This window comes from Poecile atricapillus, chromosome 2 (assembly GCF_030490865.1).
Source record: "Poecile atricapillus isolate bPoeAtr1 chromosome 2, bPoeAtr1.hap1, whole genome shotgun sequence".
In the NCBI taxonomy this organism is placed as follows: Eukaryota; Metazoa; Chordata; class Aves; order Passeriformes; family Paridae; genus Poecile; species Poecile atricapillus.
In genome coordinates, this window is record NC_081250.1 from 149,000,523 (window position 1) to 149,018,760 (window position 18,238).

An 18,238-nucleotide genomic window follows, 5' to 3' on the forward strand; every position below is an offset into this window, starting at 1 on the left:
TAATTACCAATAAAATTACAGCATTAATCTTTCCCCCATTACCCCTCCTTTTTTTTTTTTCCCAATCTGTTGTGGGTATTAATACATGGCAGCACTCCTTACCCTGTCAGAAAACAAGGTGAAGGAGGGCTTTGGGATATTTATTAATTACAATATCCATGGAAGGAGAGACAAATGAAAGCTGAAGGCTCCAGGGATAGCATTTCCAGCCTAAAATTAACAAGCAGCTTTGAATGACTGGATTCCATAAAGCAAAATACAGCTGCATAAATTATACAGGTTGACTGTTGGTTTTAGGTCTTACTGCTTTCCCTTAGGTTTAGGAAAGACTGTTCATGGTGAGAAGTAGTTGGAGGCACTGATAGAATATCTAGCAGTAAACAGAATAAAGGTTCACATTCCTGTCTCAGGAGAAGGGTATAAACCAGGACTCATTGCAAAGCACCCAGATCAGTTGGCTTCAGAGGAAGGCCCTTCCTACCCAGGCCTTAGCAAGGAGAGAATTTGCTCATCTCCTCTTGCACTTGGGAGCACCAGGAGCAGGAAATAGCATCACTGACATAATATATCCCAGAGATCAGCACTGCTTAGGATGGGCTGACTGAATAAAATCTTGTTTTAAATGGAGACAGCAGCAAAAACCTGACTGGAGAGTCAGGAGCTCCATGAATCTCTCCATCAGCAGTTATCAGTGGAACACTGGGGTAGGCCTTGACTGAGCAGAGGGCAGTCAGTCTCCCAGACTGATTCTATACAGATGGAAGCTCAACAGTCCTTCAGCATCACCTCACAGCCATTTCAACTGGAAACAGCAGAACTACTCCAGCTTCTGAGAACAATTTATTTTTTCCCAGCTTTCTTTTTTGCCTTCCTACTACTTTTTTGGGGGGTGAAATTTCCTTTGCCATATTCATTATATGCATCTTAAAGAACTGAAAACTGCATTCTGGCAAAGGGTTTCATCACTTTTTCATGTTTTGATTCAGCCTCTGATCTCAGACTAACTGGCATAAGAGTCCCAGGGCATCTTCCATCCATAATCAATTTCTCTGTGTCCAATGTTATTATTCCTTTTGTTTCAATTTTGGTGAATTGTTATGATAGCCAATCCTTTTTATACAATTTATCTTGCTGAAGTTCCCAAAATAAAGTTTTAAATAAAAGTTAGATGACAGCAGGCTGGTCAGAAAGGCATTATTTTCTTTTCCAGTTCTGTGACTGTTACAGGTCTCTGGTTGATAAAAGTAGCAGTGGTGCAAGTCTCATTGTAATTCGTGCAATATTCCAGTCAGTAATGGTGTCTTGTTGAAATATGCATGAGAAAGTCCATAACATTAGTGTAATGGACACACTCCAGCACGTCTCTCTCATCTAGCTTCCTCATAAAGATTTTAAATGACTGCCTTAATTAGATCTTAATATTAACAGGAATATTACATAAAGCTAAATGAGGACATAAACTTCAACTGAAAGCAACTTCTACCCAAACCCCTGCCCTCTGGTCTGCACACACCAAATAGTTTTGGAACATTTTTATACTCCATCTTTGTTCCACTGATTGCTCCTTTTTAAGCTTTTAGCAACAAATCAAGCTTTATTTTTCCTTAACAAAAACTTCCAAATCTGTCAAAGAAAAAAAGGAATTACCTTGCTTAGGTTGGATTCACAATAATCTTGATTACTGCCCTGGCATTTCATTGATCAAAGCACTAGGGAACTAATGAGAAAATGTACAATACAGTAGATTAACTTCATTGCTTCCCTCTTTTTTTTCTCTTTTTTTCTTTTTTTTTTAATAATGTCTATTTTATCCTAATGAGCTGTTACAGAGAGTTCAAACAGCATTTTATTGCTGAAGGTCACTCTGTACATCTTCATTCATTAACAACCAAGAAGCTACTTTGGACTCTTGAAGGAACATCCAAACACCCCTTCTAGGGCTGTCCCACTACAGGCATCCCTGTAAAGCACGTGCATGTACAAAATTCTGGCAAAGCACTGCCTGTTAGATCAGCCACAATATTCCTTACTCAATAAAGAAGACCAAGTGGAGACTTGTGCCTGCATTGTTCAATTAAGTTTCCTCTTGTTTCCCTACCACAGCATGCTCAGTCAAAGCTATTTTGGTGCTTCACTGATCAAACTGATTTTTCCCTTTGATGATAATATGAAATATTATAGGATAATAGGGTTGTTATATAATCAAAGTTGACAGCAGGGAGCTAAATTTGTGTTGTTTTGATGAAGAGCACATTAGTGTGACATAAATAGACTAATCTGATTTATTATTATTATTTCTAATGCTTAATAATAGGGAAGGGTAGGGGAAATGAGACTCTGGGGAATGAGAGTGCATCACAAAGTGATAGCAGACATTAGGATGTCTAGTCATAAGCAGCACCATTACTACCTGCTCATAGCTGAATTTCAAAAGAGTGAGTATCGAGCAAGAGAAGTTGCTCTGAGAGAGAAAATATCTTAAGTGGAGTAAATTCAATAATGTACTAGTGAAAATATTCTGTGAAAAGCAGTGTTGTGAGAAGAAAACATGTAGGGCAATAAGAAATCAGAGACAGAACTGACAAAAGTCAGCTCACCTTTCACTGACAGATTTTTCATGTTTAACTGAAAAGCTGGTATTAAGTGAAAAGCTGGGATTAACTTTGGACAGAAGCTTCCCTTTCATGATTCAGTCTGTTCCAGTTCCAGACAGCCCAAGCCATTATTCACACATCAGTCAAGAACCATGAAAACAACTAAGGAGAGAGGCAGATTTTGCCTCGTGTTCTGATGTGCACACATGAGAGCTCCTGTGTCTGGCTGCTCACAAGACAAAATCCTGCAAGAGTTTCCTTGCAAATGAATCATTCAAAATCCCATGTGTGGCAAAAATACAGGTTGGACAGAACTGTGGACTCTTCAGACAGAAAATAAAATAAATAAGAGTATTTGAAAATCCCGAGGAATGCCAATACATTCAAGCAAAACACTTTCTCACATACACACTCATTATAGCTTTTAAATTTAAAAGTATGGATACGGACATCTACTCTGGCTCCTTCTTATCAACATACATAGATTTCTTCAACTACATCTAAAACCTTCAACTAAGCTAAAACAGAGCTATTATAAAGCCATTGAGTTTTAATACAAAGACTCTAAGTGGCAGATAACCCATTGACATGCTGAGGTAAGTTTCTCCCCTGGTTAAAAAATCCATGTATTAAAATGTAACTCTTCATTTATGGTTCCAGAGGGAAGATTTAGTAAGAAATCAGCTAGACTATGTAAAGTTTTCAACCTCTCCAGTTCAACATGTTTCATAGGATATTTAAAGATGATTTTTATATGCAGCAGAAATAATAGTTTCTTCTTTGCTTAAAGGAAAAGAGGAAATAAAACTGTGCAATGTTTTATAAGATGCAACTTCTTTTTTTTTTTGAAGGTTTTGTTAAAAGTCCTGTTACCAAAATTCTCCTTTGCCAAGCACAGAACTCAACTGGAATTCTGCAAAACACCAACATTTTCCTGCTTCTCTCCAGTGAACACCCATGTACATGATACATGAGCTGTACATGATACAGAGGTGCATATTCCATGCATACTCCTTATCTCCATAGCAGGAAAAGAGATATACATTTATTTGCACTTCTGGGACAACAAGCAAAGATGAAAAAAAGTGAATTTGGAGAGCACCGTGAACCCTATGGGCTGTCAGGGGAAGCAGCTTTGAGGTGGCAAACACTGAGGTGGTTTAACACATCCTGAAACTACTTTTTTAGGTATTCTTGCTTTGATCCTTCTGCCATCAGCATTTGCCCTAGGACACGGTACTGGCAGCACAGCATTGATGCACCCAGCATGCCCCACACATTACTCTGAAAAAGTCCATCCTCATCCATCCTCATTAAGAATCCTGTTAATTCCTCACCACTCTTAATGGAGGAGTTCATGCCACAGCAATTCTATACCCAAAGGAAGCTTGAACAGAGTCAAAGTCATGGATAACTTGCTTGTCATTTACTTATGGAAAGACAGGTGTGGAGAACATGAGCATGTTTGATAGCTAATAATTTAAAACCAAGGTGAAGACAACAGAGGAAGAATGACACTCCTTATTTCTCCCTATTAACAGATCTTTATAGATGCCTCTTTGAGAGGGTATCAACATCCATCAGCACACAGAGTTCAGAGCTGGGCACACACCATCTAGTTTTAAGGATAAAAAAAGGATTATTGCTTTTACACTGAGAGCACAAAATGGTAGAATCAGCAGGAGGTGATTAGTGCCAAAAAGAAATGTGTTTTTTTATGGCAAATTAACACAGAAAGTGATTTAAAAGATAGAATTAAATCAGAGACAAAGGTGTGGGTTCATAAAACTCCCAGTCCTACCCTTGTAAAATCAAAGATAAATCTCCAAAAGCACTAAATCCCATGTAATCACTGAAAATTCCTATTCGCTTAAAAGGGAGCTGGATTAGGCCCCTAATTAAGTTCTGTAAAGTCTGTTTGGTCCAGATGAACAACTGAGAGATGGACAATGTCCAAGGAACAACTCTATGACATGGTCTCAACATCCTCCACTACAACTTGCCAGCACAACTGCTCCCGCTGTTACCTTCCAAACACTGGAGTAAAGCTATTTTTGCCTGTTACTGCTAAATGCATTTTGCCTTTGCCTAGCAAAAAAAGCAATATCACATCTAATCTCACAAGTTCCCAGTGAGCCAAACACAAGATACTGTCCCTTGAATTCTTCCTGAGACCAACAAAGGCTTTCCATTATTTACAAATCAAAAGCATTTAGAGACAATCATCTTTATTTTTTTATTTAAAACAAGGAATGCCCTGTCACTATTATATAAGAAAAAATATACATCCTCCTATTTATACCCATCTTAACCAAGCAATCAAAAAAAAAAATATAAATCCTATTCATGCAGGTAATTACTGCACAAAATAATAATAATAATAATAATAATAATAATAATAATAATAATAATAATAATAATAATAATAATAATAATAATAATAATAATAATAATAATAATAATAATAATAATAATAATAATTTATGAATAAAATTAAAATAACAAAATACACTCTTCTGTTCCAACAATTGTCCCAATTTATCCTAGAAATTCTGCTTGTAAATTGTTGGAACAGTTGAAAATTATAAAATTAAATATAGTTAAATTAATATGATTATTTGCTTTTGATTATTAATTCCATTGCTAGTTTTTCTTGTGTTTTTATTATGCATACCAGTTTTAAAAAGTGCATGCTTTATTTTTATTTTTTTTTGTAATTTTGAACTGGCAAGCTAAAATGATCCATCTTCTCCTGCCTTTTTTTAAATGTTAATACAATCTAAAATCTAGCATTAAAAAATTTGCCATGATACACCTGGTATATTGACTGCTTATGGCGCATGCTTGTCTTGGCAAAAAAAAAAAAAAAATTAAAACAAATTGGCTCCCCTCCCACCCTCCCCGCTCCTTTTGGAAGCAATCTAAAAAAAGCAGGCTGGAACACAATTGCTTCAAGGGCAAAAGGAAAAATAATACCTGATGCTTTAATTTTTGTCACATGGCACTGATTGTGGAATTGCACGCGCACACACACGCACACACACCCGGCACTCACACAGGCACACGGACACACACTGCAACCTGCTCGTGAGGAAAAAAGTTTGTTAGGTCAGGAGTGCCAGTGGCACATGAAGGCTCCCAGCTGTGTGTGCAACTTTGGATTTGGTACCCACTTCACGTCACCTTGAATCCTCTGACATCCACCAAGGGGGTAATGTAAGGCATACTTTGCTGGAACAGTAATAATCCATGCTTCATGCTCAAGAGCTGAGTCTCAGAGGAGGACTGGCTTGCTCTACTCCCTTTGGCCTCGCTCCGTCTCACTCAAGGAACAAAAAACCCAAAACAACAAAGAACTGGGAAAAAACAAGGAAAGCAAAATAAGACAAATCCCTTTAAATGGACTTTCGCCGTTTCATCAGCCTGTGGTTATCTGTAAAGCTGTGCAACCCAGGTGAGATGGAGCTGACAGGAGATGGGAAAAGGCTGTTTTTTAATGTGCTTGGCGAGATCTCCTCTATCTTGTAAGAGATGGAGTGAAAGTACTGGGGGTTCAGCTTCGAGCTGAACGAATTTTGGTGGGACACCACCCGGCTGGTGTACTCGTGGGACCTGTAACACATGCAGGAACAAACTGACTGAAGGTCTGTTACTTCGGCCTTGTACCGTGGCCGACCATGCTGGGAGTCCTCTTGGATGTGGATAATCATGCTGTTGCGGTTCCCTGCCAGGGACGCCCGTTCCTCGGCATCCCTCCTCTCATCCTCACTGTTCATGGTCAAGAACCTGAGAACAACCAGATTTAGAAATGCCCCAATGACTGTCAACCCCACTAGAATGTACATAAAGCTAAAAGCCACGTAGAGAGGCTTCTTTTGAAGGGCCCCTTTGGTCTGCAGGGCCACATAGTCTCCAAACCCTATCGTAGTCAATGTTATAAAGCAGTAATAGTAAGCATGGAAAAAGCTCCATTCCTCATACTGGGAAAAGGCTGCTGCTCCAATGCAGAGTGTCCCCATGCAGGAGAAGAAACCCACAGTGACCATGTTTTCCATGGAGACCTCGGTGCTCCTCATGCCACAGCACTTTTTGATGCGTTTCAAGAGGTACTTGACGAAGGTGTTCATGCGCTCGCCCAGGCTCTGGAACATGACGAGTGTCAGTGGGATCCCCAGGACTGCGTAGAACATGCAGAAGGCCTTCCCTGCGTCCGTCCCTGGGGCAGCGTGTCCGTAACCTGGGAAGGGGGATGGAAACACAGGACAGTCAGCAGGGCAGGTGGTGGCCATGGCTCCCCCACCGTGCAAACCACACAAATCGCTCTGAGGCCACTGCCAGATCCAAAGCTGCAGGGACACTGCAGTCACGGTCTTCCCGTATCTCCTCACCCACACCTTGTGTCTGCAGTAAATAAGGCACAGAATAACAACATTCAGGCAGGAGTGGGAAAGGTGAAAGAATGCACAACCCATTCTACTTCAAACAACATTGAGTCTCCTAAACAAGGTTATATCACAAGGATTAACTGAAGAAATTTCATGTCTGTCCAGTGTCACAGGCAATAGCAGAAACTTTGGAAACAGATGGACTTTCCCAGAGTGTTTTTGAGAGTAGCTGGTGTTGCTCTGTCCCAAAACCAGAGTACAGTGACGGAATCCAAATTTTGTGTCTGCTGACAGAATGGAATTAACAACATCCACAGGCCCCTCAGCCGAAGAAATTCCTTTTCAAACTCCCCCATACTGAATAAGCCTTCCTCCTAGACACCTAATGAAAGTGACTCATTGCTGGAACACCATAGGAATTTAGGGATTTAATGCCCGTTCTATCTTTACTTACTGGAAGAAAAAACAATTTACCAGCTTGTGCCATAGTTTTACAGCTTTGACAGTTAGTATGGCAAAGGCAGTTTTATCAGGATGTTAAACTAATCCAAGGACAGAGGACATACCACATTTCACAGCATAGTTTTCAGATGGTAAAATCACGGCTAAGCCTTTATTCTAAATCAAACCATAAGCAGGAGGCTGTTTAGATATTATAATTACAGCTGCTCAGATTACATTGCTTTAAAAATCTACATTTCTTACAGCTGAGATTTTAAGAGACTGTACCAAAGTCTCCAAAATGAGATGGCTGGGACCCACTTGGCCATTGTGTCCATTCACTATGTGGCTACCACCATCTAGACTCCCCTTTACAGTCGGTGACTAGAACTACAAACTTCACAAGAGCAGTTCCTGTTGTGTACACAGAGGTGTCTAAAACAGGTCAGTTAGTTATTCTCAGGAGGCAACTATTTCTCTTCAATCATTATAATAGAAATCTTGGGGCAGAACTCTGTTCAAGATTAATATACCTACATTTATATATCTGCATGTGTTCTATGTGTCCAAACTCCCATTATAGTCAACAAAAATTCTAAGAAAACAGGCAGTAATGAGTTATTTCACTGACCATCCCAAGTCTGGCAAGATGAAATGACAGTTCTAACTGTTCATTGATCATGTTCATTAGGTCCCCATTAGACTGACTAGACATCTGTTGACTGCAAACTTAGACACCCACAGCACTGGCACAGAACTACCTGTAAACAGCCAAATGAAGATATCCTAATGATGATAGTAACCTTGAGTGACTGTCTCCAGTATAGATGCCTGCATTGGAGATACTGGGGGTTTAAATCAGTTTTCCAGAAAGAATCCTCTATCTTTATACTAGATCCCTGAGATATCAGGATACCCATAGGTGACTGGCAGATAAAACACAGGGTGTTCAGTAGACCCACACTCTCACAGATCTGAAGCTGGAGGACAGACCTGGCATGAGATACCACTGAAGCAGGACCACTGAGGAGCCCTGCCCGTCACCTTTAAACTCAGGTCATTGACCTGCTGCTCTGAATTTGTGTAATTCTTTTTTGAAACTGCACATCTTCTCAATTTCCTGTGGCAACAAATTCCAGAAGTTCACTATCTGCTGTGCAAAAAGGTACATTTTAATTTCAAGGCTATCTCCTTGTTTCAGCTAGAACACCTTAGTTACAGAATTGAAGTTCTAAATCTTCCTTATCTACCACCCTCATGTTTTCAGCTAAGCTCGGCTTTATCTCTGCTCTCAGCTTTTTCCTGTCTAAACTGAAGCCACAGTCTTTTAAACATAGAGCAGAAGCCACATTTCCTTGATCATTTCCATATCCTTCTCTGGACCTTCTGTAGCTCTGCCACACCAGTGTTGAGGTGCAGAACCCAGAATTCTGGCTTCCTCTTAGGATGGGGCTGCATCTCAGAGTCTGCACTTTTACTAGAACTAAAATATGAACATGATACAACCTTCAAAATGTAAAGCAAGAGCAGACAAGGAAAATAAAAGAAGAAAACCAGCAAGAATCCCCTTCAAAAAGCAAAAGGTTTATTCTTAGGTCAGTTGATATTTGTTGATGGATGGATTGTAAAAACCACTTTACAAATGAAGCACAAAACTCAAAATAGGAGGTTCTTTTCCAGGTTATAAATGACAGATATTCACCTGTTATATTGAGCCAGGTAGTCTGTTCATCATAAAAAGCAGTTTCCAAATTACCTGGAAAGCAAAGTTTCTTCACCAGATTGTTGCTGGGTTAGTTCCACCTGACTATCCCTCAATAAAGGCTATAATTGCCTCTCATTACTAAGATCAGCTTTTGAACTACAGGGGTGTTAATTAAACCAGGGACATCTTCCTATTTTATAGCTTTAGTTACAGATGATAAAGAGAAGGAAAGCTTCAGAAAATGTGATTTTCCAGATGGCTGAAGAGATGGCAGTTGGTGGAAACAACTTTTACTTTGGGTTCTAAAAAAAATATTTGGGGTGAAAAAAGGTTTCTTTTGATCTCCCTATATCATTCTCATTAAAGATATCCCCAAGAAACAGTTTTAGGGACATCATAAAACATTAATATTATGTGCTTGCATGCTATCTTACAGTTGAATTTCTAAAATTTGTCCCAGACTTTGTAACTGTATATCCCATAAGATACAAATATATCCGTATCCTTGTTTTACAGATAAGGAAGCACAGACACCAGAGTAAAAGTAAAGCAGGCTTTACTTTCCCTCCAATTCACATAGATAGAAAATCCAGAAATTCTGACTTCTATTCGGCCCCAAGTCATAGTGATATTCCACAATATTAGATAAATGTCTCTTACGGTATTTTTACCATGAATCTGGGGTAAAGAAGCAGATTTATTTACAGAAATTTAACAGAATTGTTATTCATGAATCTGGAATAAGACTCTATAAATAGATTAATGTATAAAGGATTAGTCACATATTTATCCTATACAACATGATTTTAAGGAGTAGACTTAAACATTGCCTTAAACACTCTGAAGTGAGGGGTGTGAAAATACACCACAGACCCAACTCTCCATTCCATATGCATTTCAGGATCTATCCAGCACTGAACAGAGTATTACATGGAAAGCAAACTGCAGCAGTCCATGTTTTCTGAAATTCAGTATTTTTCAAATCTAAAACGAACCTCTGTCTTCTTAACATCAGAGACTGCCTCTGGGAAACAGGGAAAGGTGAATAATTGCCAGAGGAAGAGAGGCACAAAGGAGCAATAGTGCTGGGAAAGGACACAGGTGACAGAGTCAGTCTCCAGGTATTTGGGTTTTACTTGCATCAAGTAAAGGCAGAAGCAGAAGCAACTGCCTTGGTAGCAGATTCCAGCTACCAAAATTCTCCCTGATTTCCTCTACACAAATGTCACTGCCCTTTAGCAGAGTATAAAGAGATGACTTTGTGTCATCATTAAGAAACAGAAGGCCTAAAGAAAAACAGAAATGTTAATGATGACATCAGGGCTTCTCTCTCTTCTGTGGTGAAGAAGAAAGATTGAACAGAAGACCTTAGCACTGGGTACAGGAAGTGCATCCCTTAACAAGCCACAGAGGAAGAGGGAGAAAGGTGTAGCTGGAGCTTTACACTGGACCACACCTAAGCAAACACTGCCCATCCTACAGTAATGAAGTAACTGGTTTGCTGAGGTACCACAATACAGCAGTGTGACCACAGCAGGCAGTTTTGTGTGGTGTTCAATGACATATCATTTGAATGATCAAGGAAAGTCTAAATAACTCTCGCCCTGATTGGAAGAAATGTCATCAGTACTCTGCCTCACTTCCCAAATGCCTCCCAGCTGCTTAGGCTTTCAAGACAGAGCTCATCTGAGTTGGCACCAGGAAGACTTGCTTGGCACAAAGAAATGTCATGTTTCACTGTTACTCCAGTTCTGGACTGTGAAGCACCAATACACCACAAAATCCATCTCCTCCCAGTCATGGAACAGCTGGGCTACAGACACCAAGCAGAACTGCAGGGAGGTGTAGGCAAGGGAAGCAAGCAGCCACACTGTAAGGGCTGGCACGAAATCAGTACTCTGTTGGGGTCCTCCCTGCCTTTAGTTTTTTCAGGCCTTGGCCATTCTCTGATGAAAAACTCTCAAAGAATATGTGCACCTACATGTAATTCTAGAAGAAAAATGGAATTCTGTTTTCTCATTTGCCAGAGTGTAGCTATAATGGTCTGAGAAAAAAAAAACAAAAGACTTAGAGCCTTCTTCAATGCTTATTTTTCTATGGTGCCTTTCAGACAAGAAAGAGAGAGAAACTACTCACTACAATCTCTATGAGGTCCAGCTGGGGATAACCCCATCAGGACAGTGTCCTGGTGTACCAGCCCACAAACAGAAAAAGCAGAGGAACTCTGTGCACAGCTACTCTGAATCCAACAGTGACCACAAGCTGGCTGAGGAAGAGCACAGGAATGCTATAATTACATGTGAGTTTTCCCCCAAGAATTCATCTATTCAGATTCATTATTTGGTGCTCAGGGATTTCCTAAGCCAGTTTTTGCTGGTTTAGTAACACAAAATGGGTTTCTCTTCCATGAGCTTGGGCACTGTCCCTTCAGTATCTTTAACATCCTGTGGCAAGGAGGTTCATAGAACAACTACGTGTTCTCTAAAAAAAATGCCATTTCTCCTTTACTTCCCTTTCATTACTATCATTTGATGGCAATGGTGTCTCCTCCTCTTTGGAAGAGACCAGGAACAACTGTTCCCCCTTCCCCTTCTTTGTGTCACTCATGATTTTATAGAACTTTTATCCACAAAAATGCCATGTTGCATTCAGGCCCCAAGCAAGTATCTCTGACACTTTGCAGCCTCATGTGGACAGAGCAGCTTGCTCAGATCTACATCAGTGACTTCTGCACCACACTCAGCTGCAGGGTACAGACAGGTCTGTAACATCTGTCCTGTCCTCCAACACAAATTCCCTGAAATAACACTTTTCTTCTCGGGCAAAAAGATTCTTAAACAAATTCATGCTATTGTAATGATACAGACTGCTCAGAGTGAGTAAATCTATAAAATAAAGAAAACATTATGGGAAAAAAATCCTGAATATATTCAATGTGTTGCATCTACATAGCAGCCATCTCCAGCACTGCAAGGCAGTATCTAGCAAACTAAACTGGCTCAAGTTCTGCCAGAAGTGCTTAAGGTTAGATATTAGGGGGGGAAATTTCATTAAAGGAATGTAAAGCATTGGAACAGATTCCCCAGGGAAGCAGTCGAGTGTTCAGAAAACATGGGAATTTGGCACTTGAGGACATGGTTTAATGGTAAACATGGTCTTGGTGCTGGGTTGACTGTTGGACTTGATTTTAAAAGTCTTTTACAGCCTTAATGATTCTGCGATTTTGAGGATGAATTCCACCACCAGCCCATGATGTCCACAGTCCATCACCATCCCAGCCCATTATGGCTTTCCTCTGGAATAATCAGCACTGTCCTAGGCAAAGTCTATGCCTGGTCTAACATGGAGGTTAACACTGGCCAGATCCACTGGAACTTAGCACCCTCTTTGTGCAGCAGGTGTTTATCTGTTTCTGGCACTCAGGGTGTCATCTCTGTTGGCTTCTGTGTCCTACAAAATACAGGTCCTGCTTCACTTAGCAGCACAGATAGAGCCTGCATGTGTTTTCTGAGTGTTTTTCTACACTGGGCTCTGTCAGAGATTGAGAGAGGTTTGTCTCTAGATGTGCACTGGTACATGGCCAGTGCTAAAAAATAAGAACTGTGTCAGTGGTGAGTTACTTATAGGTCATGCTCAGGCCAGAGTGTATCTGCAGAGCAGCTGAGCCTCACTAACATCCGTGTTCAATGTGCAACAAGTCTTAGATGTCTTGAATCTCAAAGCAATGCTCTACATTATTCATGAGGGATGATTTATTTCTCTTAGGAGGAGGTTTCTCCCCTCATTCATCTACACATCATTCATCCTCATGATGGGCATTTGGGCCAGGTCATCCCTGACAACAGTCCCCAGAAAGGAATTAACTTCTCCATCCCTGTGACTCAAACCCTTCTTACTCATGCTGGCAGCAGCCCAAACCAGGAGATAATGAAGAGAGGATAATGGCACCTGTTCTTCAGATGGGCAAGTGTAATTCAGATTAAAACATCTTCATGATGTCACACACTTCACTTCAGAGGTTCATCTACGTCAGAGAAGCTGCCACAAGGATCAGGCTGTCTCTGCTGGATTTGCTACTCGTGCTTTCAGCTTTCAGCAGGGAGAAGAAACAACGTGGCCTTTGTGGTGCTGATGAAAGATATTTTCAGGAGGAATCAGGGAGATACATCTAACTAACTGGTAGTAACTCATTCGCCAGGACAAAAACTTTCTCCTGTAAGGTAATCAAGAGCTGCTATTACCTGGATGAGAGCTTCTGGGTAACTACACCACCCTCCTGGCACATGGGCACTGCTGACTGCTCCCTCTTCTCTCTCCCACATCTGGCCTCTCCCTGAATCCTGCTGCCTTTCTCCTCAAGCATCTCCAGGACCTCTTTTTTTCTTTTATTCCCTTGGTGGTTGATCTCACTGTAGACTTCAGCTGAACAATCTCTCTTAGTTTTGCACATCTCTCTATAGGAACACATAGCAATACATGATAATATCATCTCCTGTTGTGAAGACAGGGACATCACAGGAGAGCAGAAAGAATCTGACATGCCCAGATGCAACCTCAAATCCTAAATCTCTCAACAAGCTTGGCATGGCCTCTCATCCTGGCTCATCCCTGGTCTGTTAAAACTGCTTCCATGTCCTGCTGCAGTAAGGTCACGCCATCTTGGAGACTGCACTCACTGCTTTGTTTTATATCAAACCTGCAGAAGATCTCCTGTTCTGGGTGTCAGGGATGCAACAGGCTTCCACTGTTTTTTTTTCTCCCCACCAAAAGGACAGACTGCTTTTCTTCTTGATCTTGAAATCAAACTTCCAAGATGTTCAGGGAAAACAGCTTCAAAAGCAGCTCTGATGGGAGAGGCAGGCACAGGCAATATGCAGCAAGGAAATGAGGAGGAAAAGGAAGAAATGGCTTCTCTCTGGGATCTCTGGGATCTGCTGAGCAGCAGGTGAAGGCACAGCCAAAGCCAGTCTTGCAGGTGGAAGGACACTCGTGCACATCATGAATCAGGACAGAGAAGTGTTTGGCCCCAGGAACTGCCTCTGAGCAGTGGTTCCTGTAAGCTCACCAGGGATGCTGAACCTACTGCCTGTCAGCACAGCCAGCAGCAGACCTGAAGGACTCATCCAAAACTGATGAGACTGATAACTACTGCTGCCACTCATTCCTCTGCCACATCTCCTCACTCCCTCTACTATTCTGGTCTGCAGCCATCCCACATTCTCTCCTTCCTTATGGGACCTGAACCTCCCGCTCTGGAGCATTAGTGATAGCATTTTTTCCCATGGCTTCTCTTCCAGCCACACCAGGCTGCAGTAAATACTGGCATGGTGAATGCTCTAAAATGCATCACTAAAATGCATCACTCAAAATGCCTGTTGGCATCAATTCCCAGCCCTGACCATTACCAGATGTGGCTAAACCATATTCCACTGGAAGATTCAACTATAGGAAAAGTACCAAGAGTGCTTGGGCAACTGCTTTGGAACACAGTCCTGAGTTTTACAGCCTTGATGGAGCAGGAACTGAAGCTATCAGCTGTAACAGCATTCTGGGTAATCCTCCTGTGGGTGGCACCTGGGAAGACAGTTATGTTTCTCACACTGCCTGAAATTACAGGGATCCAAAGGCAGAAATTTAGTGCAACACAGCCATGCTCATTTCTGATTCAGGGTAGGACTTAGGATTTGGCTGGTTTCAGCTGGAGATCACATGCAATAGAGTGAATAGAAATATAAGACCTCTGTAAGAGGTCGACCCTCTTGAAGAGATTTCCTTTGGATTCTCAGAGGATCATGGCAAATGATGTGTCTCAGTCCCTACAAGGCTCTCAGTAAGGTCATGTTCACGGGACACATTGGAGAATTGTGTTTCAGAGGTTCTCAGACTGCTTAGACTGCACTTTTCCTCCTCATTCCCTGCCTGGACTCCACCACAAGGGATGATCTCTCCTCTTCCCTGCTGGATCCTCCCTGGGGAGGTGAGGACACAAATCAATTCAGTTCCTTGGGGCAGAGCTGTTGGAGGTGCTGCTTATTCACCACTCCTCCTGTCAGAGGCTTGTGCCCAGGTAGTTTCAACACTCCCCCAGGTGGAAAGACCTGAGGACTTCTTTGCTTCCCCTGGGAAAGGTCTTGTATTCTTCCTGGACTTAGACCCCAGCAGGACACAGCTCCTCTCTTTAATTGTTTCTGCATAATGCAAAAACATACATTTGGTCACATTTGACTCTTTGAAATACCCACTGGGTTGTGACAGTAAGGAATAGGTTTATGACTTTAAACCAAGGCATAAAAAACTTTCTTTTTTCTAATTAGTCCTGTGTTTTTCTCATTTCTTGGTAAGAATGAGCCATCTATATCTGTATCTCTGCCCATCTGTTTTCCCTCTACGATAACTTTGAAGCTGCTCACCAATTTCCACCACTTAGAAGAAACTGTAATGTGAACTTGATAGTGATCTGTTCTGCTGGGCCTGCCATCTGGCCAATCTGTGAATACACATAAAAGGGCCTAAAAATCAACACAGATAGTGCAGGCTCAGCTACAGCTGGGATCAGCTCCTTCCCTGGCCAGTTACTGGAAAGAAACAGGAGCTGGAGGTCCTGCAAGGTGAGGTGAGATGCAGAGGCAAGGGAGAGAACTGAAGGAATAAGATGTCTCCATCACCTTATTAAACAGTCTGTGATGGAATATCTATCTACCTTCAAGGATGAAGATTCAAATCAGGGTTCAAGAGAACTGGGGATGTTTTTGAGTTCACAGGAAACCAAGCTTAACTACTGCTGCTCATCAAGGAGCATCTTGTTTCCAGCAAAAGAGAAAATTTGGAAGATGTTGCTTAAAAAAACCAAAACAACAAATATTTGAGACTTCTGTGTTTCCTTGTGTTTATTTTTCCTTTGAATATGAATATTTCCCTCTTTTTTTCTGTTTAAAATTTACGCTATAGAAGGGTTCACTAAAAAAGTAAATGAGAGAAAGTGGAAAACTTCAAATGGCCCCATGAAATCACAATCTTCTTGCTCATCTATCTGACAGAGAAGATCTTATTATCTCAAACCTCCTCTCATTGAACTTAGCCTCTATTTTTACTGCTTAGACAGGCGATGTCTGCAGTCCCTGCAAATTCTTTTGAATAAGGTAACAGAGTAGCTGAGGTAGTTTCCTGGTAGTTTTTGTTGCTGGTTTACCACATCCCAAGAAATCAGGGATGCCACGACTCACCAGTCCATCTTGTACAGATAGAACAGTGTCTCAGCTCATCCCTAAAATTTCCTCTGCTTCAGAAGAGGCTGGAAAGAGAGGAGAGGTACCTCTCAACTTCTGTGAGGAGACAACCATTTAAACAGCAGTGATTCTGGTATATCAGATTTGTGTCTGGTGTACCATTCCTGACTCCTCCCAAAACCAACAGCAGCTTTGTGCCGGATTTCTGGCTGGGCACAGTTGACAGTTGACTTCTGAGTCAATATTTTCCCATGAGCTTTATTTTTGACTGTCCCTGCACTCTTTTCCTCCCTTTCCTCCTCTCTTCTTGGTTCTCTGAATCAATCAGAGGACTGACCTGAGGCTCACATCATATCTAGTCCCAAGGAAAATCATGCCCAGAACAAGTTCTCAATCTGAAGAGAATCATCACAACCACTAGGAAAAGACTTTATCAGGTCATGTTATCCATTCCCAGGGGATGGCATATGATTGTTCCTTACAATATGTTCTCCAGGGCTTTGTCCAGTTTTGTTTAAATGATTGAAATAACAGGGTTTCTGCTCTCACCCTTAGGAAATTGTTGCCCTGCCCAGTAGATCCAGCTATTAGAAAGTTCTTTTTTGATACACAGCCTGTACTTTTCTTGTTCTATGCTGCCTTTTATCACACTGTTCTTTTGTAGCCCTCAATCCAACACTCCCATTTCTTTCCATCATTTCTCACTCCTTTACCCTTCTTGGAGATAGTCACAGCTTCATTCCTTAGTTAATAGTAGTTATAAACAGAGCTCTTGGAGGCAGAGTCCTGCAAGACTCTGAGAGAGGCCAGAAAGACAAGAGGCATTCTACAACATATACACATGTACATATATGATTAGATTTTGTCTCTTTAGAAGCAGCTCCTTATATGATCACTTTGTTGTACTTGCCTGAGATCACTCTTGCTCTTCAAAAACTTCCAGGATCTTTGCTAGAGCTGTGGACAGCCCTTCCAGCAGCAGAACTGTGGTATCATGGTTATCTGGACTGCAAAATATTGTCCTTTTTGCATATGTAGACATGACTGACCATCACTATAACATTATGTCCTCACTGCATAGCAAACTTTTCCTGATGCTGTCATTTCTTTACATCAGAAAGACTTTTTGTACTCCATGAATATGACTGCTATAAGCTTTTTTTTTTTCCTTATTCACCTCTATAAACTGAATTCTTGGGCAATTTTAATAGTTTTCTGTAAATTATTTTTGTTGCTCAGTTTATTGGCAATGACCTGAGTCTTCTCCATGAGGGGGGAGAATGAAGGACTCATCACCTGCAGAGCTGGCAGGATGATCCAAGCAGCACTCTGAGGGATCAGTGGGAATACATCAGGAAGAAGCACAGGGAGTCATGTCTTAAAAAAGACCAAAAATTAATGGGTTTAAGTACCACAGTTTCTTCTATGCTGTGATGATAAAAAAGAAGCATGAGAAACTTCTGATTCCACTTTATTCAAAGAGTTAGTTCTTTTCAAACTACCAGGTCTGAGTCTTCACAGGGTTAACAGGATCCTGCTCTCAGCTCTCAGTCTGACACTGGGCTTGAGAAGCTGTATCTGAACAAAAACCCTAGTAAACAAATATTACCAAAGGCCAGCACAGAGCAGAGTGACTGAAATCATTAATGACGTAGCACCCACGTCCTCTGAAGCTGTGATGTCACTGTCCAGTGCAGGTCACAGAGAAATGTTCATAAATCCATGTGACATCAGGGCTGGGCTGGTAAAACACAGCACACCCAGCAAGAGACTTGGGGTGACACTCAGGAAACAGGCTCAGTTGTGTTTGCACTGAAGTAATCACATTTTTCCTTCTACTACTTTCCCCTTTATTCAGCTAAGAGACACACCACACAAGAGCACAGA

The 18,238-nt window shown here is 41.3% G+C and overlaps 1 protein-coding gene across 1 annotated transcript in view; it reads right to left on the minus strand.

Moving 5' to 3' along the window:
* Positions 1 to 5,989: 5,989 nt before the first annotated feature.
* The window catches only part of KCNK9 (potassium two pore domain channel subfamily K member 9), an 87,495-nt gene continuing 75,246 nt past the window's right edge, over positions 5,990 to 18,238 (minus strand). Inside the window, exon 2 of the mRNA XM_058833118.1 lies at positions 5,990 to 6,831. Within this exon, the coding sequence (XP_058689101.1) occupies positions 5,990 to 6,831 (842 nt within the window). The remainder of the gene's footprint in view (positions 6,832 to 18,238) is intronic.